This window comes from Phocoena sinus, chromosome 16, assembly GCF_008692025.1.
Source record: "Phocoena sinus isolate mPhoSin1 chromosome 16, mPhoSin1.pri, whole genome shotgun sequence".
NCBI lineage: Eukaryota > Metazoa > Chordata > Mammalia > Artiodactyla > Phocoenidae > Phocoena > Phocoena sinus.
Genome location: NC_045778.1, coordinates 7,656,527 through 7,682,843, shown reverse-complemented (window position 1 = coordinate 7,682,843; position 26,317 = coordinate 7,656,527). Strand labels below are relative to the sequence as shown.

The window sequence follows — 26,317 nt, the reverse complement described above, 5'->3', positions numbered from 1 at the left end:
CTACTGACTAGGGAAAAGGAAGTAAAGTTCATTCAAAATATGAAGAACTGAGAAAGATTCATGGAAGGAGGTGACTTTGGACTACAAAAAATGGTGCTATGGGCTGAATGTTTGTGTTCAAATTCATATGTTGAAATCCTAATGCCCAATGTGATGGTATTAGGAGATGGGGCTTTGGGAAGTGGCTAGGTCATGAGGGTGGAACCCACAGGAATGGAATTTGGGGTCTTATAGGAGAGGCCCAGCAGGGCTCCTCTGTCCCTTCTGCCGTGTGAGGATATAAAGGGAAGTCTGCAACCAAGAACAGGGTTCTCACCTGACCATGCTGACACCATGATCTTGAACTTCTCAGCCTCCAGAACTGTGAGAAATATCTGTTGTTAATAAGCTACCTAGCCCATGGTATTTTGTTAGAGCAGCCCAAATGGACTAAGACAAATGGGTAGGAAGGAAAAGGCTATTACTTGGCTGCAAGTAATTTTTTGAAGGGCACATAGATAATAGACGTTCTAAACTCTGCCATATGTAAAATGTCTTTCTACTGTTCAGTTACATGCACAACTAACTGGCTGCCTATGAAATTCTTGATACACAACCTTTTCCCCTCGAAGCTGATTGCTGCATTGTCTTTTTTTTTTAACAGCTTTATTGAAATATAATTCACATATCATGCAGTTCACCTATTTAAGGCATATAATTAAGTGGATTTTGGTGGTATTGGTATAGCTTTTTGAGGAACAGACTGTTTTCCATAGTGGCTGCAGCATTTTACGTTTCTACTAGCAATATACAAGGGTTCTAATTTCTCTGTATCCTTGCCAACACTTGTTATTTTTCATTTTATTGTTAATAGCCATCCTAATAGGAGTAAAATGGAATCTCATTGTGGTTTTGATTTGCATTTCCCTAATGATTAGTGACGTTAAACAACTTTTCATGTGTTTATTGGCCATTTGTATATCTTCTTTGGAAAAATATCTACTTAAATTCTTTGCCCACTTTTGAATTGGGTTATTTTTTGTTGTTGTATTGTGGAAATTGTGTATTCTGGATATTAATCCCTTATCAGATACATGATTTGTGAATATTTTCTCCCATTCTGTGGGTTATCTTCTCACTGTCTTGATAGTGTCCTTTAACGCATAAAAGCTTTTAATTTTGTTGAAGTCCAGTTTATCTATTTTTTTATTACTTGTGCTTTTGGTGTCATATCTAAGTCATTGCTAAATCCAGTGTGATGAAAATTTTCCCGTGTTTTCTTCTAAGATTTTTAGAGTTTTAGCTACTAAGTTTAGGTCTTTGATCCATTTTTAGTTAATTTTTGTGCAGGGTGTAACATAAAAGTCCAAATTTATTCTTTTGCATGTGGAATCCAAATTTTCCCAGCACTATTTGTTGAAAGGCCTATCTTTTCCACATTGAATTATTCCTCAGTTCTCTATTCCATTGGCCTATATGTCTGTTCTTATGCCAGTACCACACTGTTTAGCTTTGTAGTAAGTTTTGAAATCAGAAAGTGTGTGTCCTTCAACTTTGTGCTTTTTTTTTTCTCTTTTAAGATAGTTTTGGCTATTTGGGGTTCTTTGAGAGTTCATATAAATTTTAGGGTGACTGTTTCTGTAAAAAAAAAAATGCCATTCGAATTTTGATATGGATGGCATTGAATCTATAGATTGCCTTGGGTAATATTGACATCACACAATATTCCAGGACATGAGCATGAGATTTATTTGGTCTTCCTTAATCTCTTTTAGCAATGTTTTATAGTTTTCAGTGTGCAAGTCTTTCACCTCTTTGGTTAAATCTATTCCTAAGTATTTTATTCTTTTTAATGAAGTTGTAAATGGAATTACTTCGTAAGTTCCATTTCAGATTGTTAATTGCAAGTGTGTAGAAATACAACATCAACACCTCAAAATCAGTTGTATCTGCAACCTTGCTGAATTCATTTATTTGCTCTAACAATGTTTTTGTGGATTCATTAGGATTTTCTACATCCAAAATCATATCATCTGTAGCACAGAGATAATTTCACTTTCTTTCCAATTTGAATGTCTTTTATTTCTTTTTCTTGCCTAATTGTTCTGGCCACAACTTCCAATTCTTTAATAGAAGTGGTGAAAGAAGGAACCCTTGTCTTGTTCTTGATCTTAAAGGAAAAGCTTTCAGTCTTTTTTTTTTTTTTGCGGTGTGTGGGCCTGTTGTGGCCTCTCCCATTGTGGAGCACAGGCTCCGGATGCGCAGGCTCATCGGCCATGGCTCATGGGCCCAGCCGCTCCGCAGCATGTGGGATCTTCCCGGACCAGGGCACGAACCCATGTCCCCTGCATCGGCAGGTGGACTCTCAACCACTGCGCCACCAGGGAAGCCCTCAGTCTTTCAATGTTGAGTATAATATTAGCTATGTGTTTTTCGTTTCATACGGCCTTTATCACATTAAGGAAGTTTCCTTCTATTCCTAGTTTATTGAATGTTTTTATCATGCAGAGGTGTTGCATATTATCATATTCTTTTTCTGGGTAATTTCAAATGTCTTATCTTGAAGTTTGCTGATCCTTTCCTCTGTCGGCTCAAATCTTCTATTAAATCCCTCTAGTGAGTTTTTCAATTCAGTTATTGTGCTTTTCAACACTAGAATTTCAGTGTGGTTCTTTTTGATCATTTCTATATCTTTATTGATACCCTCCTTTTATTCATACACTATTTTCCTGATTTCCTTTAGTTCCTCTGTCCATGGTTTCCTTTATCTCTTTGAACACATTTAAGATAGTTGATTAAATGACTTGATTAATAATTCTAATATCTGAATTACTCAGGGATGATTGCTGTCCAATTCTTTACTTCCAATGAATGGATCATACTTTCCTGTTTCTTAGTATGTTTTGTAACTTTTTTGTTGAGAACTGAACATTCTGAGTATAATGTTTTGGTAATTCTGGAAATCTAATTCTCCAACTCCACAGGGATTGCTAGTTTTTGCTTGTTGAGGTCTAGAGCCATGTGAATTTTCCAAACTAATTTTGCAAAGTTTGTATTCCTTATTAGATACGATCACTGAAGTTTCTCTTCCATTGTTTCTGCAGTCAGTCTTTGACCTTACAAAGATTTCCTTAAATGTTTGGCTCCCACAAGGGGAAAAATAGATCCTGTTTCTTTAAATCCCCTCCTTGCTGGGAAGTCTTTCCTTAAAAGTCCGGTGTCCAATGAGATTGTAGAATTGAAGTTCTTTATCCCCAGTAGACTGCAAGTTCTTTTTTTTAAAAATTATTTTATTTATCTTTGGCTGCGTTGGGTCTTCGTTGCTGTGCGCCGGCTTTCTCTAGTTGCAGCAAGCAGGGGCTACTCTTCATTGTGGTTCACAGGCTTCTCCTTGCGGTGGCTTCTTTTGTTGTGGAGCATGGGCTCTAGGCACGCGGGCTTCAGTAGTTGTGGCACGTGGGCTAAGTAGCTGTGGCTCGTGGGCTCTAGAGCACAGGCTCAGTAGTTGTGGTGCACGGGCTTAGTTGCTCCACAGCATGTGGGATCATCCTGGCCCAGGGATCTAACCCGTGTCCCCTGCATTGGCAGGCGGATTCTTAACCACTGCGCCACCAGGGAAGCCCAGACTGCAAGTTCTTTAAAGACAGGGACCATGCCTTATTTATCTTTGGATCCCCACTCTTTATCACAGTGCCTGCATACAGCAGGAGCTCAATAAATCTTTGTTGAATAAATGATAATGTCTCAACTCTTAAGCTTCTTTTTTTTTTTTTAGCAAGGGACATATGGCCTCAGTCAGTGCTTGCACCTGCTTTACGCCAGTGCCCACCACTGGCCAAAGCTTGTCTTTTTCTGCCCCAGGGCTTAGGTCCCCAGAAATTTCCCAGGGACCGTGGCCCCTGGGTGAGGGCTGTCTGCAGGGCAGCTCACTGGAAGAATAGACATGATGGATACTCCTGAGCTTGCTGTCAGCTTTCTCAAGGTTGATCTCAGCCAGGTAAGAGGAGGGCTGGTTGGTACATGAAGGAGGTGCTTGATGAAAATGTTTGATAGGAGGACTGGTCTGACAGTGAGCGGTGTGCAGGTGGAGTGCCCAGGAGAGAGGCAAAGACCAACACCCACCTTCCACCCCCATAGAGAGCTGAGGTGGTTTTACGACAGAATATTCTTTCATGCATGGTAATAACAAGCATTCCAAGATCCACGGAAGAAAACGAAGACATGATTTTAAGGAGGCTGTTGCAATAGTCCAAATAGGAGATAAGGGCGTGGCCTAAGGCAGAGGCAGAAGAACAGAGACACCTCACATGGGTTTTCTGATCCTAATCAAAATACCTACTGGGGACTCTGAAGTGATCTCCTGGGTAAAAATGTCTTCCTAATCCATTTAGTTTCCTAATCCATTTATCACTCACCTCTAACTGAGTCAAACCTTAATTCCTCATCTCAAATTTACCCTTTACCCAACAAGCCAGTCTCTAATAATTTAAGGAAGGCAAATACTAAACCAAATGAGAGTTTTTAATGATGATGGAAATTTTACCAGAGAAAAGTCTGTGGTTAACCAAAGAAGCTGGTTATTCTTTGAAATAATAAAAAACAGGGATTCCTTTTCTTTTACAAATTAAATTTAATAATTCAGCTTCAGAAATAAAAATAACTTCTAAAATGAGAGTATAAACATGTTAAGTGTTTTCAGAGTTTATTTCCTTTTTTCATTTATTAGCAGACAGTATTGATCCATTCTCTTGCCTGAATGTTGTAAAGAAATTAAAGTTTTAGGTAGATGAACTACCTATACCCATTCTAAAACACCACAAATCCCCCTAGTAGCCTCAAAGGCAGAACAACTTCCCATTTTTTCCTTAATGTTTATGGCTGGAATATAGCACCTGCTTGAAGTAAAATAAAGAGTCACAGTTCATCTAAATGACACCCCAAAAGTGTTTGGCACTGAACTCAAGGACTTAGATATTTCAGGAATTTGTAAACTATCAACTACTTAATAAAATGAAGCAAATTAAATGAAATTTATAAAGGTTGAAAGTTCTAAGAGGGCCAACTGTGTAAAGGTATTAAGTTACCAGACAGTCATGAATGGAAAATATCACATTTCCAACTACTGGTGGAAATCTACAAAAATCTGAGGAAACAAACTGTAGGTAACACATTACTGCTTTTCTAGTGACACTTTAATTGCTGTTTACAACTGTTTTTGTTTATAATTCATGTCCTGATCATTAAGGACTCAGATATAAAAAGAATGCCTGCTTTATCCTCTATAAGCTGTCAACAAGATGGAAAAACAGGGGAGGTACAGCATACGGTAGCACAAGCAGGAAAATGAACGAACACTGACAGATCTAGCTGATGGTGGGAGCCACTGGCATCTTCTGCATGGGGCTTCCACACGGACAGAGCCAGACGCAGGATGTGTTAGGATGCATCATCCAATCACAGCGGGAACATGCTCTGAGTGCTGGCAGAAACATCTAGGAACTCCTACTACACGAAATGAATTCACCTGAAGTATGTAAAGGCTCTACAGTGAAAGAACTTACCTCTGCTGTTGTTGAGAACTAGTCCTTTCGTACTAACTCTTCCCTTCCAATGCCTTCTCTTCACCATATCATAAAACTCAAGGTATAAAGGAGAAGTTCTGCCTGGAGAGCTTATAAAGGTACCAGTTTTTGACTTGTCCCCGCTATGAACTACTATCAACACCTGTTTGTTTAAAAACAGAGCACTTATGTACGGTCATCTCTTGAGAACCTAACATACTAACAAGCTCTAGACAAAGTACAGAAACCTGGAATCAATAAATAATCCTAAAAAAATCATTTTACCTAGTGATTCCATCTTCTTCCCCAGCAATTAAACTGACTTCCATGTTTCCTGAGGTCCCTACTTTGGAGGATGAGTAAGGCATTGAAACCCACTAATTAGACTACATAGTCCTAAATAATGAAGAGCTGACTATAATTTCTATCTAAAATGTTTTAAGTACTAAAGATCTTTTGGGTAGTCTGTTTCTATTCCCTGGAAGTTCCATCTCACAATATTAAATTCAGCTAAAGAGGTGACAGTACCATTTATCTTAAACAAAGCTAATCTTTGGATAAGCAAGAAAGTAAAACACCGGTATCCCAAATATATTCCCCTAGCGATAACCATATAAGTATATTATATATATGAAGAATATTTTTTAAAGTATCAAACATTTACTATTATTTTTCTGCTCTTGAATCTTGGGTATTTTGGAATTTTCCCATTTTGTACATTTCTTCTGTCCCTGGGTCTTCCTAAATTCACACTACTCAAGTAATTTGCTTTGCTTTATCAAAGAAACCAACAAAACCCCTGATATTTCATTGCATTTGGCTAGAATCTCAGAAATAAACTTATTTGTTAAGTATGCTATGTCATCTACTGGAAAAACCTCAGCCATATTACATTGCTGGCAATAACTGAGCTGCAAAAAAAGTTTTCTCTCTCTTAACTGAAAAAAGCTTGTCAAAGTTTCCAAGAAACAAACTATAACGAGCTTTTATTGCGTCCTGCTGGGACCAGCGATTACAGAACCCCGGCCTCACAGATCACTCTCCCCGTACAGCGCGGAGGAGAAGGCGGCGTAATCCAGGGCTCCAGGCACGCTTCCTGGGCCCGAGTAGGCAGGCATCCTCTTGATGCAGTACTGGGCCTGGTCAGGAGGCAGTTCTCGGCGCAGCTCCTCCGCCAGGATGTACGGCTGGAAAAAAAATACACGTGTGTTTGCAAAATCAACTGCAGAAAACACAGGAACATAAATGGTTTAAATACACTGCTTGCATTTGTGTAATTTTAAAAAAGGACTAACTGAATCACTTTGCTGTACACCTGAAATTAATACAACATTGTTAATCAACTATACTCCAATATGAAATAAAAATTAAAGGCAATAAATTAAAAATAAAAAGGACTAAAGGCAGGGTGTCTAATGTGCACAGTACTGGACAACCAACAAAAGGCTGAGTTTTACCTGTAATTCATCATCTAGCCAGCAGGAAATTTAATATACTCCATGAAGGCAAAGGGAGCAGTACCGTCAGTACTTCTTGAATTGAGCCATAATGCAAGTGAAAAATACTATGACGTAAATTTCATACCAGAAAGATTAAGGGTAGGCTGGTTTACATCATATGCTGATGAAAACGCAGGATTATTTAATTTGAAATTATCAATGTGGTTGTTTTTTTAAAATATATGTGATGTGTGCTTTTAGAAAATGGAGTCACTTTCCTACACAGTTTATTAAAAGCTAGCACCATGTTACCACTGGAGAAAAGCTCTTTCTAAAACAAAACAAAACTGACATTGAACAATGGAGTCTTTTTTTTTTTTTTCTTTTTCATGTCAAATGTCCAAGAGGAAATAGGGTAGTTCTCATAAAACAGATTGGCTGGGCTTCCCTGGCGGCACAGTGGTTGAGAGTCCGCCTGCCGATGCAGGGGATACAGGTTTGTGCCCCGGTCCGGGAGGATCCCACATGCTGCGGAGCAGCTGGGCCCGTGAGCCATGGCCGCTAAGCCTGCGCGTCTGGAGCCTGTGCTCCACAACGGGAGAGGCCACAACAGTGAGAGGCCCGCATACCGCAAAAAAAAAAAGAATCCGCCTGCCAACGAAGGGAACACAGGTTCTAGCCCTGGTCCGGGAAGATCCCGCATGCTGTGGAGCAACTAAGCCGTGCACCACAACTACAGAGCCTGCGCTCTAGAGCCCACGAGCCACAACTACTGAGCTCGCGTATGACAAATACTGAAGCCTGCCCGCCTAGAGCCCGTGGTCCACAACAAGAGAAGCCAAGAGTAGCCCCCGCTCACCGCAGCTAGAGAAAGCCCACATACAGCAACGAAGACCCAACACAGCCAAAAGTAAATAAATAAGTAAATTTATTTAAAAAAAATGATTGGCTGGTCAAGATAAATAGCAAATATCATATTGTAATTTATAGTAGGGTTTTTTGGGGGGTTAAATAAGCCTTGGTTTATTATCTCCTACATCAGTTGGACTTCCTCCCCTCCACCCCTATCCCCATGATAAAGGATTCATTTTAAAACAAACGTAATTATTTTAAACATAGTTTTTCTTGTCTGATAAGGGTTTTTTAAGGTAATAAACATGGCCATGTTGATGCGTTTCTTTTTTTTTTTGGCTGTACTGCACAACATGTAGGATCTTAGTTCCCCAACCAGGGATCAAACCCACGCCCCGTGCATTGGAAGGTGGAGTCTTAACCAGTAGACTGCAGGGCAAGTCCCATGTGTTTTAGAATCCTAACTTCCTTTCCCTCTCAGCTAGAACACAGGGTAAAGGAATCACAGCCCAAATTGAGTTTATACATACTGAGATGTTTTTATATTGTTTTGGGAAAGAGATTTGAAAATTCTGTATTTGCAATTAAACTCCTACTTAATTTCTAGGCTTCAGATAATGAAAAAGTAGCCAATTTTTTAAATGAATGAATGGCTCTATTTAACTTTGCTCCAGGGGCGGGGCACAGTGTCAGGGTCATTGATCCTTGAGAGAAGGTTCTCAGTTTTATAACATCTGAATTGCATTGTTCCTTCTTTCAGAGTCGTATCTACCAACCCAGAATGTGAACCCAGAATGTGAAGTAGGGTCGAACCAGAAAAACACACAAAAAAACTGCAAAATATGTACTCTTGGTTCCTTCTATAAAACTCCCCGTAAGGACAAGCACAAATGCCAGGACAGAATGTCTGTGTTTAACCTGTTCTGGGGGCATCACTGTTATATTTACGTGATTTCTGAATTCAGTGCTGTTGTGATACAAAATGCAATACATCAAAATGGTTATTATTTGCAATGCTGTTTCCTTTTTGATTAGAATGAAGCAGTGGGCTGTCACAAAAGCAGAAGAAAACATGTCCATGCAGACCTTGTCGGAAGCCAGGATTCGGAAGGAGGCGATGACCTGCTCGGCGGTGTCGGTGTCGGCCGTCTCTCTGGTCATGAAGTCAATGAAGGATTGGAAGGTGACGGTGCCCTGCCCGTTGGGATCCACCAGGGTCATGATGCGGGCAAACTCAGCTTCACCCTGAGGCAAGGTTGCAAAGAAACATTCACTTCAACCGACAACTCTCAGCAGTGCCGTTCTCCTGCTTTTACCTGTTGGCATGCAAGTTCCTTTCTGCTGGAAAACTTACATAGTCCCTGCACTTCCCTTCCACTTTTGGAACAGATTCCCCTTATGGGTGACTTAAGTTTACTGCCGTCAAATGATTTTTAAACGTTGCTGTAGCATCAACCCAGAAGCTCCTGAATGTCAGAATTCCTTCCTCTCTCTAACCCATGTTGCCGTTGGGACTTAATATAGTTATGGAAGAGGAATTCAAAGAGGGTTAGGCCTTTTCTCAGACTACAGTTGAGAAGAATAATACTGCAAAAGAGAAGGCAGGTCAGAAAAGGGTTCTCGTGATGCTTATTTGACAGTTCTGAGAGGAATCAAAGCAGCTCATTTTCAACATTACACATCAGCAGGTAATAGAGAAGTGAGGGTATAAGGGCACACTCACAGCCCACAGGGAAATGTAAGATTTCTTAGCTGATTTTTACTAAAAACTTTTTATCTTCTAAAATACTAGAGGAAAAAATACTTTAAAATCAGCAAGAAAAGACACTGAAGTGTATACCCTCAATGGGTGAATTGTATGGTATGTGAATTATCTCTCACTTAAAGCTGTTTAAAAATCATCAGGAAAGTTTATGTTCTCTTCCTTCACTAGGAGAAAACCAGCTGACCGATGACTGAATGAAAATACATGTTCTGGCTCTGTGAAGTTATTTTTATATGGTACCAGGCAAACCTTCAAAAATGTTACCCTAGACAATGTAAGTCAACGAACCCCAAATGAGCTGCCATAGTTTAAGGCAGTTGTCTCCTATAATACAAATCTAAGCTCAATAGAATATCACATGGTAGTAAAATTTTCAACTTCTGTCTTACCAAGTCATAACCCATGGAGATCAGGCAGGCTCTGAAATCCTCATGATCCATCAGGCCATTCTTCCTCTGCCGACAAATACAAAGAACAAAGAAGTTGAGGGCTTCCCTGGTGGAGCAGTGGTTAAGAATCCGCCTGCCAATGCAGGGGACACAGGTTCGAGCCCTGGGCAGGGAAGATCCCACATGCCGCGGAGCAACTAAGCCTGTGCGCCACAACTACTGACCCTGCGCTCCAGAGCCCACGAGCCACAGCTACCGAAGGCCACATGCCCAGAGCCCGTGCTCCGCAACAAGAGAAGCCACCGCAGTGAGAAGCTTGCACACTGCAGTGAAGAGTAGACCCCGCTCGCCAGAACTAGAGAAAGCCTGCACGCAGCAACAAAGACCCAAAGCAGCCAAATAAATAAATTATATAAACAAATAAATAAAAAGAAGTTGAGAGTTAGAGGCAAAATAAAAAACTCTACTTGACCAGGGAACAAAATCCAATACAAGAAGGGACACTTTGAGATTTGCCAAATAATTTGTAAATGTCATCACTGACTTAGAGGAAGGACAGACCTGACACAGGGATGTTAGAAAATAATTTCTTAAAAAGGAGGAAAGGAGGGTAAACAGCAGTCAAGAATGAAAGGAGACCACACATTCAAGAAAGCAGGAGGGACTACCCAGTGCCAGTGAAAATGACCTCGTCAGGAGCTGCCCACTGCCACCCACCGATGGCCGAACACACTCTAAGTGTTCTGAGAAATCCTCACGCTCTCGTGGCCCCAGGCAGTCCTCACTTGTAAAATTCCCCCAAAGATTAAAGCATGGCTAGGACTCACACTGGAAAGCTACCCCACAGCTACTCTCAGGCCCATGTCCCTCCAAGACACAAAAATCCTTAAACTATTAAACTTGGCAGGTTCTGCATTGTCTGCCTTTGAACTTTTGTTGCAAAAGACAGTCTCGTTAGCCTAGATTCAAATAAATTTGGGTTTTTTTCCCTATGAGGTGGCCCAAACGATTGAGGGCTGTCTTCGCATAAGCCCGGGTGGATGTGTGTAGGGACGATGATCAATTATTTCCCTCCACGGGAGGAAAATGACTCAACCTGAAGGAAGTCAGGTCAGTGTTACAGCATGTTTTGTACAGCACAGTTGTGCTGAAGCCCAGCTAACTTTAATGTCCAACTCTGTGTATAATTCTTTATTTATGCCTCAGCTCCCTGATCAGAAGTCTACTTTCTGAACTCTTTGATAGGCCTGAATATGGCTGGTCTAGAGCAGAGGCATTTTAAGAACCATTTAACTGATATCTGTAAACCATAAACAGGGTCCCAAGCAAAGTAATGAAATATACTTACTTTGTTACGGATCTTTTAAGGAATGGAATGTGGCCTTAGGAGTCACGTTTAACTAGATGATAAGCAAACTGGGCATTTTCTTGTGAAGAACTGGTTTTACTCAACTGTATTCAAATCAAAATACTAGATAATATTTTAAGAGCTGCCCTTAACTTTTTATATGATCACCATTTTGTTGGTGCATTTTCCTTCAACATTCCATGAATCAATTTTCTTAATTAAAAAAGAAAATTAAATTTTATGGCAAAAGAGTAGGCTAATTTTCATCAGGTGCTTCACCTAAATAGTTAATTAGGAAAAGTTCATTACAGCTTTGTATTTAAGTACTTAGAAAATGTCCTAAATCCCAAAACCACATTTTGGTAAGGATACACTTTCACTTAGAACAAATCTAGCGTTGATCCCAACTACAAAGGCATTCGTTAAGTGCTCTGTATAAAACAGCCCACAAACCCAGACTTTGTGTCACCTTCAGCGACATCAGAGCTTAGCACATTTCATTTCAGAGGCTCTTTTCCTTTGGCCTTAATCGTCCTGTTTCCCCATAACATTTAAGGACATTAAAACTTAAAATAATAGCATGAATATTATTTCAAATACATCTTTTGATGTCCCCAGTGGTGCCTTTCAAATAACTAGAGGGAGTGAGGTACCCTGTCGAAGTGGTTGAAGGAGGCTCTGAACTCATTCATCTGCTCCTGGGTGATGCCCTTCGCATCTCTCATCAGGATCTGGGTCTCCACTTCATTGATGGTTCTGGCAATGGTCGTCAGCAGCAGCTCCCAGCCCACACGAATGTGCTACCGAGGGAAACATCAAACGATCAGCTCCAGGTCCTCCCAGCAGGTCAATCTTGCCTCCTCATTTTCATTTTTTTTTCACCTTTATTAGAGTATAATTGCTTTACAATGGTGTGTTAGTTTCTGCTTTATAACAAAGTGAATCAGTTATACATACACATATGTTCCCATATCTCTTCCCTCTTGCGTCTCCCTCCCACCCACCCTCCCTATCTCACCCCTCCAGGCGGTCACAAAGCACCGAGCTGAGTCAATCCAAAGGGAGATAAGTAAAAAAAAGCTTCCCTATGCTTTTTTTTTTTTAAATTCTACTTTTCCACTTTTTTCGAGATTCTATAGTGGGAAATACTCAGAAGTGAGACCAGGGTTCTAGCAGTGACAACTGGCACTGTGAAGATAAAATATACAATGTACAGTGTATTATTTGTCATTAGCGTTTACCAAATAGCAGGATGGGCCCTGGATTATACCCACTGGCCAATTTGCAAGATCAAATTGGGTCAAACTGGCCAAAACGTAATAGTCCAATTTCGGTTCGTTGTTGTGATAATGATGATGATAAAGTTGTTGAGGATGGTGATGATAATTAACAACTATGTAGCGCTTGATCTAGTTCACAAAGCTTTTTCACATACAGTAACGGGAAAGGTTTAATGATCCCTTTCATACTTATAGAACAAAAACAGGAACAGATGGAGACCAACGTGGGAGGAAAACACCCTGAGAAGGTGAAGTGGTCACAACCAGAAACCAGAGCACCGCAGGCCTGTGCAGTGGCTGTACCTCCATGGTGTAATTAGTGTGCTTGTTGTCGAAGACCAGGGCCTCCTGGATGAGCTGATGGTCACCTTCCAGCTTGTCGATGTTGTTCTTGTAGTTGATGATGTTGTGCTCGTACTGCTTCAGCTGATTCATCTGGTCCTCCAGGGCTCCCGTGATCTGGATGGAGCTTCGGGCAATCTCCTGGTGGAGGCATGAACAGGAGAAGAAAACAAGGTGAGCCGGCCTTTCAGGTTACTACGGGGGCCTTCCTGCTTCTGCTTCCAATGCCATGCCGGCATCAGGCGGCAGCTAGAGACACTTGCTTTTTCAGATAAAGTGGGAAACAGGATAGTACTGCAACATGAAGCAAGCTCTATTTCTAGTCTGTCTAGAGAATGGGGAAAAAACAAAACAAACCCACCAAGATCCATAAAAGCAAAGCAAGACGGGTAAGAAAGGAGCCATTTAGGCCTCTTCCAGTGAACACAGAAGCCTCCCCAGGCTGGAGCTGCCTCTTCTGCAGGAGGCCAGGGGATGGTCTGCACGAATGCAGCTGCCAGGGAGATCTCAGACCACTGGATGCTTCATCACCGGTCAAAAGAATTTCCTAGATTTTTAGATGTCCTCCTCTTAAGAAAAAAGTTGACATTTTATCACCAAAAGGGAGGCCGGGAGAAGAATACATAGGCCAATAAACGTCTCTTGGCTCTTCTTGGTGATAAAAGGAACCCAGCAATCAGTGTCATTCAAAGATTACTTTTCCCTGAATGTTCTGAAAATGCCAAGTATTTGTGACTCATTAGGGATGGACGGTTTAAAACTCTAGGCCCTGCAGAGGCTGAAAACTGAGAAAGAGCCCCGTCACCATTCTTAAGGACAGAATGAATGGATGGCAGCAAGAACAGCCTCAACTTTGGTGCACAGGTGCCCTCCCTGCCCCCCGCCCCGCACTGACGCGCATGGGCACCCAGGCTGCAAGAGCTCAGGGGCCATCAAGAGTAAGGCCCACGGAGACCTGGATGGTGCTCTCACGGCACTGAGTGGAGACGGGTCGTCGTGTCAGCTCAGGGACCGATTTGGAGGCTGTGACAGGCTTCCTCTGAAGGGCACTAACCCACCTCCATCTTGTTCTGGATCCAGGGCCCAATAGCATTGGCCTGTGCAGCGAACTGGCGCCGCAGACGCTCGTTGGCATGCTGGCGGGCCAGCTCCTCCTGCAGCGACTGGTCCCGGATGGGCACGAGCTGCTTCACCTGCCAGGGTTCAAGGGCAACAGGGGTTAGAGGCCAGCTGTGGTCTAGGAAGAGGGACCAAGATCGGTGGTGGTGGCTGAAGGGCAGGGGTGGGAGCAGAGAGGGAGGGAGGGAGAGTGGCGGGGAGGGGAGGAGAGGGAGGGAGGGGAAGGGGAGTGGGGTCCCTACTTTAGGGACTAAAGGAAGAGCTCAGTCTAGCCTCAACTGCCACCCAGTGCCTCCACTGCCTGCTGAAAGACTGGCTAAGTCTGCAAGAGGGACACTGACCGTTCCTCTAGCCAGGGGCTCTTGGCCTGCAGTACTAACCCTATGGGGAGCTGGGTCCAGGGTGCAGAGAATTTGTGAACTTGAATGAAGGAAAAGTGGCATCCTTATTTTCACCACCCCTAATGGAAAATGAGCATTTCCTTTGATTATGAATGCGGGCACCAAATCCACTGTGACTTTATCACAATAGAAATCACAGACATTCTCATATATATTAGTTACTGCCTGCCTCTCAAAATATCATATACACTCATCACTACTCACAATTATTAGACCTGCTATTAAATCATCGTTTAAAATGTGGTAGTAAAGAAGCACATACATTACTATATCCCAACTTTAAATATATATATATATATATATATATATATATATATATGGCCTTTCATTAAAATTTACTTTTTATCCAAGTACCATTGATTTACAGTGTTGTGTTAATTTCACGTGTACAGCAAAGTGATTCAGTTATACATATATATATAAAATATATTTTACTAACTTTTTTTTTTTTTGCAGTACACAGGCCTCTCACTGTTGTGGCCTCTCCCGTTGCGGAGCACAGGCTCCGGATGCACAGGCTCAGTGGCCATGGCTCACGGGCCCAGCCGTTTCACGGCATGTGGGATCTTCCCGGACCGGGGCGCAAACTCGTGTCCCCTGCATCGGCAGGCAGACTCTCAACCACTGCGCCACCAGGGAAGCCCTTTAATAGCTATTTTTAATGTAATTTATTTCCTTTGTAATCTTAAATATTTTTTATGAATTTACACATATTATTATCAGAAGGGATCCACGGGCTTCCCTGACTACCAAGTGGATCCAAGACACAAAAAAAGTTGAGAACCCCTGCCAGTTTCAGGAGCTCAGTCCTATATGATGTTGGACCACAGGAAAGTATCCTACCCTGCCTACATCTTTTCCATTCCATTTGTACCCTGTGATTTACACTTTAATGCTATGTCTCAGTTCTTTTTGAATCCACAGACAAAAGAGCTACTTCAAGAAGGCTTTTCTGTGTGTTGGCAAAACTGCTGCTAAAGACATTATTATTCAATGTATCTTTTACAAAACTCCCTCTGGCGAATTTTGCTTTATAACTTAGTGACAAGAGAAAAGTTTGTCTCACTTTAAGAAATGACACATTTCCCTGTTTTTTTCAAGGAAACTACTTAGCTCAACACGTTTCCCTCTCCCCTCCGGCTGTCAGAAGAACAGAGCTAATTTTAAGGTCAAACACAATAACTAATTATGGTCTCTCAGATGAACACTCTCTTTCCCATACCTGTTTTTTATTTTTCCTCTTTGCATCGTTTATAACTAAACGACTGCTGAATGTGTGTTTTTATAGCAAGCCACCTCAAACGCACATGGTGGATTTCTTAAAGACTATGTAGTAGCATACTAAGATGATCGTGCCTCGATTTAAACAAGAAAATAAATCTTTTCTTAAGAATGAGACAAGAAGGCTCAAATGATCCCATTGGACTATAATTAAGTCTGTACGGTTTCCCCAAATATAAGAGGCAGAAAATTAGCAGGAAGTCCTTTGGTTCCCCAGATACAGTTTTCTAAGTAATTTTCCCGCATTTAAAATTCACACACACTTGGGACATGTCTATCCCATATTCTAAAAATTCTTTAATGAAGTACTAGCGGCAAGCTGATACCATGAAATTTTCAGTTGGGGTTTTAAAAATAGTTTCCTTTATGGTATTAGCATCATAACCTGTACTGAGTTTGCCAACATTGATAAGGTTTTCCTTAAGGACAATCATTTCTACTTTCTTTCCTTACAAATCACAGAAGCTGCTGAATGGATTTAAGAGTATAACATATTTCGTCTGTTAAAAACAAGCCCAAAATAGAGTCGAGTGCTAAATCCCACTCCACCAGACCAAGATTTAACTTAATTACAGTTTCCACTCTCCCAGAAATGGAATCTTAGTCAATCAGTCATCTGGGTAGACCCCTTCCCTCCCCTAAGGGAAAGTAACTCTGCAATAACCAATCTGCCTTTTTTTGGCCAGATAACTTCCCTGTTCCTACTCCCTTCTGCCTATAAAAGCCTTTCATTTTGTTCAGCTCCTTGGAGTCCCTTTCTGCCAGCTAGACTGGATGCTGCCCAATTCGAATCGAGTTTTGCTCAAACACTTAAAATTGTTACTATGCCTCAGTTTCTCTTTTAACACGTCTATGAAGACAACCCTGATCGTGAGGCAATGTCACGCAGTCACTCTAACTCCCCCAGGGCTTCACCTCTTCCCTCCACCTCGGCTTTGAGAACGTTAGCCTCGCCCCCTCCCCCCTCAGTCACCCACCTTGTCCCACTTGGACCGGATCTCGTCCACGGTGACAGTGCTATAGGGGTTGCTCGAGCTGATCCTGATGCTGTAGCTCTGGATCACCTTCTCCACCTCGTTCTGGATGGCCAGGATGGACTGCCGCTCGCCGTCGGCCTCGGGCAGCGTGGCCTTGAACTGCTCGTGGGCGGTGATCAAGCTCTAAGCCAGAGACAGAGCGGAGAAAACCCAACTTACTTCAGTGTGAATTTTACAGGCTTGCTGTTCCCTTCAGCATGCGTATAAATGACTTTATAACTGCGGGAATCTCCAGTGGAAGACAAATTCTGGATGTCATTAGAAAAGCTATCTGGTGCACAAAAGTCAAGTTCCTCAAAAAGGGAAAAAAAGATCTCCTGATGACTCCTTGGTGGCTATTAATCCAAAGTCTTCAAAAAATAATTGTTTTCTTTTTAAAAAATTATGTTTGATTTCATCTTATATGATCCCCAGCTATTGTTTAGGTCTTACTCGCCACTGACATATGGAACTTAAATCAGGGCTTCCCTGGTGGGGCAGTGGTTAAGAATCCGCCTGCCAATGCAGGGGACACGGGTTCGAGCCCTGGTCCAGGAAGATCCCACATGCTGAGGAGCAACTAAGCCCGTGAGCCACAACTACTGAGCCTGCGTGCCACAACTACTGAAGCCTGTACACCTAGAGGCTGTGCTCCACAACAAGAGAAGCCAACGCAATGAGAAGCCCGTGCACCACAACAAGGAACAGCCCCCGCTTGCCGCAACTAGAGAAAGCCTGCGCGCAGCAACGAAGACCCAACGTAGCCAAAAAAAAAAAAAAAAAAAAAAAGTGTGGCTGTGTCCCAGTAACACTTAAAAAAAAGAATTTAAATTAGCTGCCCTTTCTAATGACCAAGTTTACCTATAGCCCAAGAAAAGAACCTCACATTTGCTGCCTTTATACCTAAAGATCACCAGGAAGTACATCCCTTTCTCTAAAAGAAAAGGCCACAGAAACCAACTCCTTCCCCTCAGGCTTTATAAAACCTCCACTTAACAACCCTATACCCTCGGACCCTAAAGTATAAGACAGCAGCCCTTTATACTCAGCTGTAGGAAGGTGCCACGTGGACCACCTTCCAGGGCGAAGCTAACACTCAGTTCAGATGCTACAACAGATCAGCTGCTAGCACACCTTTCACTAAACAGAGAAACTACTTCATGCATCAAGTATGGCTTCCAAGGCATACTTAGACATCTCACTTATTCCAAAAATAAATGGTTTTAGGTTGCCAACCTCTGCTTAAGAGTCTATGCAAGAAACACCATCACAGCCTCTTTCAGAAGACAAAGGCAATGTTCAACAAATTTCTTGCCTCTTACACCCCGGTGCAAACCCTTCTAGAATGGTCCTTGGCAGGGAGATATGGGTTCAAATCCCAACCTTCAGTATTTCCTTTACATCTGGATTCTTTTCGATGACCTATCTATTTTACAGAAAGAAGAGAATCTAAAAGTATTTTCTCTATATTCCATTATACATCAAATTCAGTATACAATGGTCTCTAATATATTGGGTTCTGGCTATTGGAGAGGAACGCTCCTCCCTAACTCGATCACTTAGAGGTCTTATTTACAATCTGAAGCTCCAGCAAAAATCAAAAGCAGAACATTTTGGATGGTGGGAAGCAGAGGGTACTGATTTGTGGCTTCTTATGCTTTATGATCCGGCAAAACCCTATAGATCTTCATGAGGGGTAATATGCAAACATTTGCAAAGTAGTTAACTCAGCAGCCAATAAACTCATAACTTGCTGTGACTAACCCCAAGAGCATATGTCTGTCTTGCTCGTATGATTCCACATTCCATTTTAAAGAACAGACCCTTTTAGATGTAGTCACCACTATCTGGCTGATGTTAATTTAGTTGCATTAAAGAGTGGTATAAACATTTTTAAGCTGAAGGCCGAAGGGTAATATGGGTTTTCTAACCACATTTTTTTTTAAGTTAAAAAATGAAACAAAACCAAAAAGAGAACTCTAAGTTTTTAAAATTACAATTCATTTCTGGTACAGTGAGAGCACAGAGCTGGCTTCAGTTACCTGGATTTCCTCAATGCTGTGGACAATAAACATGTCTTGCAGATCCTCCATGGCGCCTTCCATCCAGTTGTTGAAAGGAGCAGCTCTCTTGGCGAACTCCAGGTGAAGCTGATCGATGGTTTCCAGCAATTTCTCAGTTCTCTGGAGATCAAATAGAAACCAGTGTTATCATAGGTTAAATCATAAAAATTCTCTGAACATGTAAAGATGCACTCCAGAGCAGTAAACTATTATCTGACTTTTTTTTTTTTTATGTATTTATTTATTTATTTATGGCTGTGTTGGGTCTTCATTTCTGTGCGAGGGCTTTCTCTAGTTGTGGCGAGCGGGGGCCACTCTTCATCGCGGTACGCAGGCCTCTCACTATCGCGGCCTCTCTTGTTGCGGAGCACAGGCTCCAGACGCGCAGGCTCAGTTAATTGTGGCTCACGGGCCCAGCTGCTCTGCGGCATGTGGGATCTTCCCAGACCAGGGCTCGAACCCGTGTCCCTTGCATTAGCAGGCAGATTCCAAACCACTGCGCCACCAGGGAAACCCTATCTGACGTTTTGATGGTCACAATCCTCTCATCATTAGCTTGTGTATACAAAAGATGAACTGATGTTCAAATGATGAGGCTGAGCCCTGCAGGTCTCCGAAGTGCCTTGTGCATAAGAGACGGATTTAACAACATCCAGAGTCACACTGTTCTGAAAGTATTTAAAATACTCTACCACATGCTACTCTTTTGAAAACTGAGAATCCACATAGGGTATATAGGCACTTGATTTCGGCTAAAGCAGTACTTTGTAAGTTATAGGACCTGATTCCCTAACCGTGCTGGTTCACAGGAAATTCACGGTATCTTCCTCATTTTATAATCAACAGTGTGCCTTTCCCAAAAGTCGCCTAGAGAAGACAGAAGGAACTACAGTTCCATATTCTTAAATCCTCATTCAGGATTTCACACAGAGACCCTCTTTGCCTTTCTGAGCATATGAAAGCACAAGGCTTTAAACCACCGAGAATGGTACTACGCGTTTCCTATGGCAGACAGGGCGGGGAGCTGGCACGGAAGCGTCTGGTATCTTCAAGTCTTCCATAATTAGATTCATTTTTCCTCCTGTTCTAAAATATTTGAGCTGTCTCTGTTATATGCCTGGTCCTTCCTTTCTCTCAGCCTTTTTCTTTAGGTGGATATGTTAACCGCTGGCTGGCATCCAGGAAGCTTGGTATCACATGTGTTAAAAGTTTCATCAGAGTCAGGGTGAAAAGACTCAGAAAACTGCTAACTGCTTCTTTCTGTCACGTCGTCTGAGTCTTCCGTGGTGAGAGACGATGAGGTTCAGCTAAAAACCAGCTGTTTCTCCAAGCCTTATACTTGAACAAGGCCAAATTCATCCTGATTCTGTTTCATATCCATTTTTCCTTACTTCAACATGTGTTGCCATTTTCCCTTTGCACATCTCAACTTCCGTTCCTCCTGATTTCCTGACTCATTGAAGGCTCAATTTACTCTCAGATAACAACTCTGGGGGAATTATCTGCCATTACTACTTCACACAAAATGAGTTTATACCATTATCTCATTACTACTACTGGACTTTTGTTTCTTTAATTCAAAAGGATGCGTCACTGCCGTATGGATAAATTACAGTACAAAACTACCAACTTTCCATTTCCCTCTTTCTCCTACTTTTCATGTTCTCTGTAGAAGCTCCCTTCCCTAGATAATCTGTTTCGATTTATACACACCACACCACAGAAAAACAAAGTAACAGTAACTTACTGAAAGAGCCCCTATTAAAAGATTTCGTGCCAACAGGTGGCTTGGAGACTCACCTCCAGGGCCTCTCTCCTCTTCTGAGTGAGCGTTCCCAGCCTGTCCCACTGGTCACAGATTTTCTGGCACCGATCATTGATGTTCACAGCATCGTGATAGTCCAGTTCACTATCAGAAGGGAAAATAAAGATTGACTTTCCCAGATGACGTGAATAAAAGTGGACATGGGCTCAAAATAAACAGATGATAATTTTAAAAAAAAAAAAAAAAGATCTGATGGGGAACTGGCAGGGTATTTCAGGGTTTTGTTCATCATCACCATCGCAAACATGATCACTATTCCCTTACATCATGAGAAGAATTAGTAAAACTCTTGGTGGTCAGCAGATTTCTAAACAGAGAGAAACGCTGTCTTCTCAACACAGTAGGCTAACTCTATTCTCCCTTTGTTTTCTTGGCCAGGCCTCCGGAGTGCATTATTTTTAAGTGGTGATGTACCTGTAAATGCAGCCAAGTATCTGACCTGGAGGACAGTCCCAGGGGCTGTGCTGAAGCCACGGGGATGGGAACATCAAATGAGTCATGCGGGAGGGAGGGAGGGAGGGAGGGAGGGAGGGAGGGATCAGCTTGCACCCCTTCGTGTCCTTGGCTGCCCTCAAAGGGCACAGGGCTGGATGGGGCACCACGTCCAGGAGGGGCACTGGGACGCTGAGCCTGGCAGGACAGAGTCCTCCCTCTTCTGACAAAGATTCCAACTCGTCTTATGCCATTCGTGTGACAGCAGGAACAAAATGATTTCTCACTCCGTAGTCCCTCTTCCTCTCCAGCCCCGTCTGTACCTCCTAACGGGATCTCTGTGACGTGAAGTAACTTGAACTTACCATTCAAGCAGATTCTCGACTAGATGGTTAACCTATTATCTCTGGGGGTAAAAAGTTTGAATCCTGGACAAAATGTAAACACCCTTTTAGTTAAGATGAAAGCAAGACTGTCATTCATCTGTCAATGGACATCTGTCAATGGACATTTAGGTTGTTTCCATGTCTTGGCTACTGTAAATAGTGCTGCTATGAACACAGGGGTACATGTATCTTTTTGAATTTTAGTTTTCTCCAGAAATATGCCCAGGGATTGCAGGATCATATGGCAACTCTATTTTTAGATTTTTAAGGAATCTCCATACTGTTTTCCATAGTGGCTGCACCAATTTACATTCCCACCAACAGTGTAGGAGGGTTCCCTTTTCTCCACACCCTCTCCAGCATTTATTATTTGTAGACGTTTTGATGATGGCCATTTTGACTGGTATGAGTTAGTACCTCATTGTAGTTTTGATTTGCATTTCTTTAATAATTAGCAATGTTGAGCATCTTTTCATGTGCCTGTTGGCCATCTGTATGTCTTCTTTGGAGAAATGTCTATTTAGATCTTCTGCCCATTTTTTGATTGGGTTGTCAACAAGGACCTACTGTGTAGCACAGAGAACTGTACTCAGTATTTTGTAATGACCTAGAAGGGAAAAGAATCTGAAAAAGAATACATATATATATGTATAACTGAATCACTCTGCTGTACATCTGAAACTATCAAACACAACACTGTAAATCAACTATATTTCAATTAAAACAAAAACAAAAAACAGGACCAATCCCGTCACAGGGTCCTCTGGCTTGGTTCTATGGATACATCTAGGACAGGACAGGAAAGGCAAGCTCCCCTGCCCCTCTCTGGGAATGCCTGGGGAAGCTCTCCACCGAGTCCTCGCTTGGACCCAGGGCTCAATGTCAGCACTGGCACCCACACAGAGCACGTACTTGAGCTCCTGCGCGATGGCCGCGATCTGCTCCACGCGGTCCTGGTGCGCCGCCAGGTCACTCTCGAATGCCTCGTGCTTCCGCAGCAGAGCCCGGACTTCGGTCAGAGACGCCGACTCATAATCCTTCTGCAGCAAGATCTGCTCTTTGCCTGCAATGGTTGTAGCAAGGGAATGTGAGTGCTGTCACACTTCAGCCTCTATGCAAAGTACTGGGTGATTCCATAGAACCAAGAGGAGGAAAGAAGGACAGCCCCGAGAGGCAGAGGCCACATTTCAATTGGAATTCAGGCTGTCACTCTGCTAAGGCCCCGAGTCCCTCTGTGTTCTGAAAGCTCGTGTCTACAAATACAGGGCGGAAAGCACGCTGAGCACTTTCTAAATAACAAGTCTGTGATAAACCTAAGAAACAAGTATCTGACTTTCCCGTGAGATGCTCAGTTAAGTTAGTAATTATTAGCTCACAGAAATTACCTAGGATTATTAGGTAAAACACTTGTACTCTATTTGTCTGCCCATTGGCTCAACCTTTACTCCAATTCTTTTTGTTTGAAAGCTTTATTCTTTTAATGTGGTTAAATGCAGCTTGTGATTTTTTTTTTTTTTGGCGGTACGCGGGCCTCTCACTGCTGTGGCCTCTTCCATTGCGGAGCACAGGCTCCGGACGCACAGGCTCAGTGGCCATGGCTCACGGGCCCAGCCGCTCCACGGCATGCGGGGTCTTCCCGGACCGGGGCACGAACCCGTGTCCCCTGCATCGGCAGGCGGACTCTCAACCACTGTGCCACCAGGGAAGCCCCCAGCTTGTGATTTTTTATGTAATAACATTAGAAAAATTTCTCTCCGAAACTCCACCTATTTCCCCACAAATACTTCCTAAGTTAAGCAACTGCTGTGGTTATAACTGGACCCATTTTTATTCCCTGGTTGATGACCTTTAAGAATTTAATTCCACAAAGCTAGACATGGAAAGCAAATGTTCACATGTTTAATGACAACACAGCACTTACCATCTGCCAGATACCAATTTTACTACTTTATAAATACAAACTCATTAAGTCTTCATCAAAACCCTGTGAGGGAGGTATGATTGTTATTCCACTTTGGAGAGGACGCTGAGGCCCTGAGAGGTGAGAATGCATCCAAGGCCCACAGCTGGAAAGTATCAACCGCATGTCTGTGCCTGTGACCGTCTCGCTGAGCAACACCAACAATCAAGCAGCAAGAAAGCAAAAGGGACCCAAGGGATGAGGGGAACCTCCCTGCCCTCTCTCGAAATAGATTACCATGCAATGAGGTGAATGTTTTGTTCTTTAACCTCAGCAAACAGCAGAGCCAAAAAAATCATGACCATAGTATCACGGCCATGGAAACATGTATGTCTGCAAGGCCTGAAAGGAGTAGATGAATCTAAGTGAAACAAAGGAGTTAAGACTATAGAAAATCACACCTCGTGTTCTTCCTTTCCAAGCAGATTTTCTAAGTGGGCAATTATGTTGCTTTGCGGCACTTAATAAACCTTCTATCAGCAGAAGCTAGTGTCTGGGCCAGGGCTGTCTGACCCGCAGTTAGGGAATGAACAGATGCTTGTGGAATCAGATAGAAGAAAGCGGGGGAGTCAGGAGGAGGCGGATACCCTATGCAGGTAAGTGTGGGAAGAACGCATTGTGAGTCCTGTTTTATAAAAACATCCATCTTCATACTCACCTCCCTTTCTTTTTTTTTTTTTGGCTGTGCCACGCTGCTTGCGGGATCTTAGTTCCCCAACCAGGGATTGAACCCGGGCCATGGCAGTGAAAGCGCCGAGTGCTAACCACTGGACCGCCAGGGAATTCCCCACACCCACCTCTTGAAGAACCACAGTACCTGGGACAGCAGACGAGAGAGGGGCGAGGGCAGCTGCCCGCAGGGTCACAGGCGCCAGGGACAGTGGTCACCGCACATGGGGCTCTGTCCATAGCTCAGGCCCAATTCTCCAGGAGCCCCACCGCATCCTGTGGACTCACCGTAGGCCCAGGTTTCGTGAGTGGACGCCTTCTGCCGGAACTTCTCTGCCAGGTGCTCCACGCGCTCCAGCCTCCGGATCTCATTCAGCAGCCATTCCTCGTAGCCCTTCTCCGCCTGCTCCAGCCGCTGCCAGGCGCCCGCGATGTCCTGGGATGGGTGGGGACCGGCGAAGGCGCGTCCGTTACGCCCTGGCCTCCTGTGCCTCTCTATGAATCCCCTCCACCACGTCAAACAGTGTTTTCCTTTGTGTCTTCTTGTCTTTCCCTCACCCCTGTGCCTCCACACCCGCCCCAAATAGCCATTCAAATGTTTTGGCTTCTAAACATCTTCATTACCACTGCACCCTTTTAGAACTAAGATGGTTCTCATCGGCGAACATTTAACCTGATGCTTCTCCGGATGTGGACAAAGGCTAACGGGGCTTTAATTTTCTGGCTACGAGAAGATGAAGCCTCACAGCGACTCAGCCCAAAATGACTCTGACTCAGCGACGGGGTTCAGTCAGCCATTAACCGTCTCCCCGGCATCACGCACGTGCCAGGCACAGTGAGAGCCTTGGATATAAGAGTGAACAACAGCACCTGTAAAGTTCCCTGGGCCCCTGTGCAGCTTTCATGATTGTTGGGGGAGAAAGACATTAAATAAGGCATTCAACAACAAGTGTAATTCCTATTTCTGATAGCGATACACTCTGAAGGAAAAACAAATCATGGTCAAGTGATGCTGATGAGAGCACAGTCGGGGCAGTTCCTTTAGGTGGGTTACTGAGAGGAGACTCCTCTGAGGAGGTGGCATTGGAGCCCAGACCTCACTCATGGAAAAGCCAGGTATGTGATGGAGTGGGGGACGAGCTAAAAGGCCCGAGGACGGGGTGCGCTCCACGTAGGGGAAGGACCACAGCAGGCGCGGCGGCCGCATAGTGGGTGAGGGGTAGAGCAGCCAGAGACATGGTCAGCAGGGTGGCCGTGGGGTCAGACCACATCGGATCCCAGATAAAGAATCTGGATCTTATTCTTAGTATTTAGGGAAGTCACTGGAGGGTTCTGAGAAGAAAGAAGACACGCTCTGATTTATATTTTAAAAAGATGACGGCAGCTGCTACGTAGAGAATGCATTTTAGGGGAAAAAGAACAAGAAAAGCAAGTGAGAGGGTTACTGCAAGGTTGAAGGAGAGACACTGGTGGCTTAGCATAGGCGACAGCAGCTGAAGGGCTGCTCAGACTTAAGATATAATCTGGACGCAGAGCCAGTGGCACTGGCTGAGGAACCAGGTACAAGAAAGGGACAGACTAGGAGGATCAGTGATGACACCTCGGGTTGGGGCTTTAGTAACTTAGGGGATGGTGATGCTATTTACTAAGACAGAGATCACTGCGGGAGAACTCTTGGATGTTAGGTTTTGAGACATCCAAGCGACTCTATGAACCTGGAACTGGGGGAGAAATCAGAGCTGAAGATGTAAAATTTGGGAGGTGTTGCCATTACAGCTGGTAGTTAAAGCCACGGGCCTGGATGAGGTCACCTGCAGGTATCAAGACAGAGAAGAAGGTCAGCATCCCTGTACCCACAAACCATCCACCTACATACAGCCCAGGGACAGGAGGAGGCAAAGCTGTGAACAGCGACGGGAAGGACTCGGTGGTCAGGTGGGAGGAACTCAGCTAAGTTCAAGGGTGGAAGGAGTTTCAAGAAGAAGGCCATGGTTACAGCCACGGCGAACATGAAAATAAAAGTGACCACTACGGGGCTTCCCTGGTGGCGCAGTGGTTGAGAGTCCGCCTGCCGATGCAGGGGACACGGGTTTGTGCCCCGGTCCAGGAATATCCCACATGCCGAAAGAGCGGCTGGGCCCGTGAGCCATGGCCGCTGAGCCTGCGCGTCCGGAGCCTGTGCTCCGCAACGGGAGAAGCCACAACAGTGA

The 26,317-nt window shown here is 43.4% G+C and overlaps 1 protein-coding gene across 4 annotated transcripts in view; it reads right to left on the bottom strand.

Annotated features, from left to right (window-relative positions):
- Window positions 1-4,589: 4,589 nt before the first annotated feature.
- Window positions 4,590-26,317, bottom strand: part of ACTN2 (actinin alpha 2) — a 76,603-nt gene continuing 54,875 nt past the window's right edge. For 3 of the 4 annotated variants that reach the window (XM_032609117.1, XM_032609116.1, XM_032609118.1), the window contains 11 exons: window positions 24,396-24,543; window positions 22,391-22,541; window positions 20,636-20,744; window positions 18,815-18,955; window positions 16,734-16,916; window positions 14,014-14,148; window positions 12,917-13,096; window positions 11,987-12,133; window positions 9,986-10,051; window positions 8,918-9,076; window positions 6,499-6,727 (listed from right to left, as the gene is read on the bottom strand). In XM_032609117.1, coding sequence (XP_032465008.1) covers window positions 6,569-6,727; window positions 8,918-9,076; window positions 9,986-10,051; window positions 11,987-12,133; window positions 12,917-13,096; window positions 14,014-14,148; window positions 16,734-16,916; window positions 18,815-18,955; window positions 20,636-20,744; window positions 22,391-22,541; window positions 24,396-24,543 — 1,578 coding nt within the window. In that variant the 3' untranslated portion in view covers window positions 6,499-6,568. Of the gene's footprint in view, window positions 6,728-8,917; window positions 9,077-9,985; window positions 10,052-11,986; window positions 12,134-12,916; window positions 13,097-14,013; window positions 14,149-16,733; window positions 16,917-18,814; window positions 18,956-20,635; window positions 20,745-22,390; window positions 22,542-24,395; window positions 24,544-26,317 lie in introns of all 4 variants that reach the window. The other variant, XM_032609115.1, reaches the window with a different exon arrangement.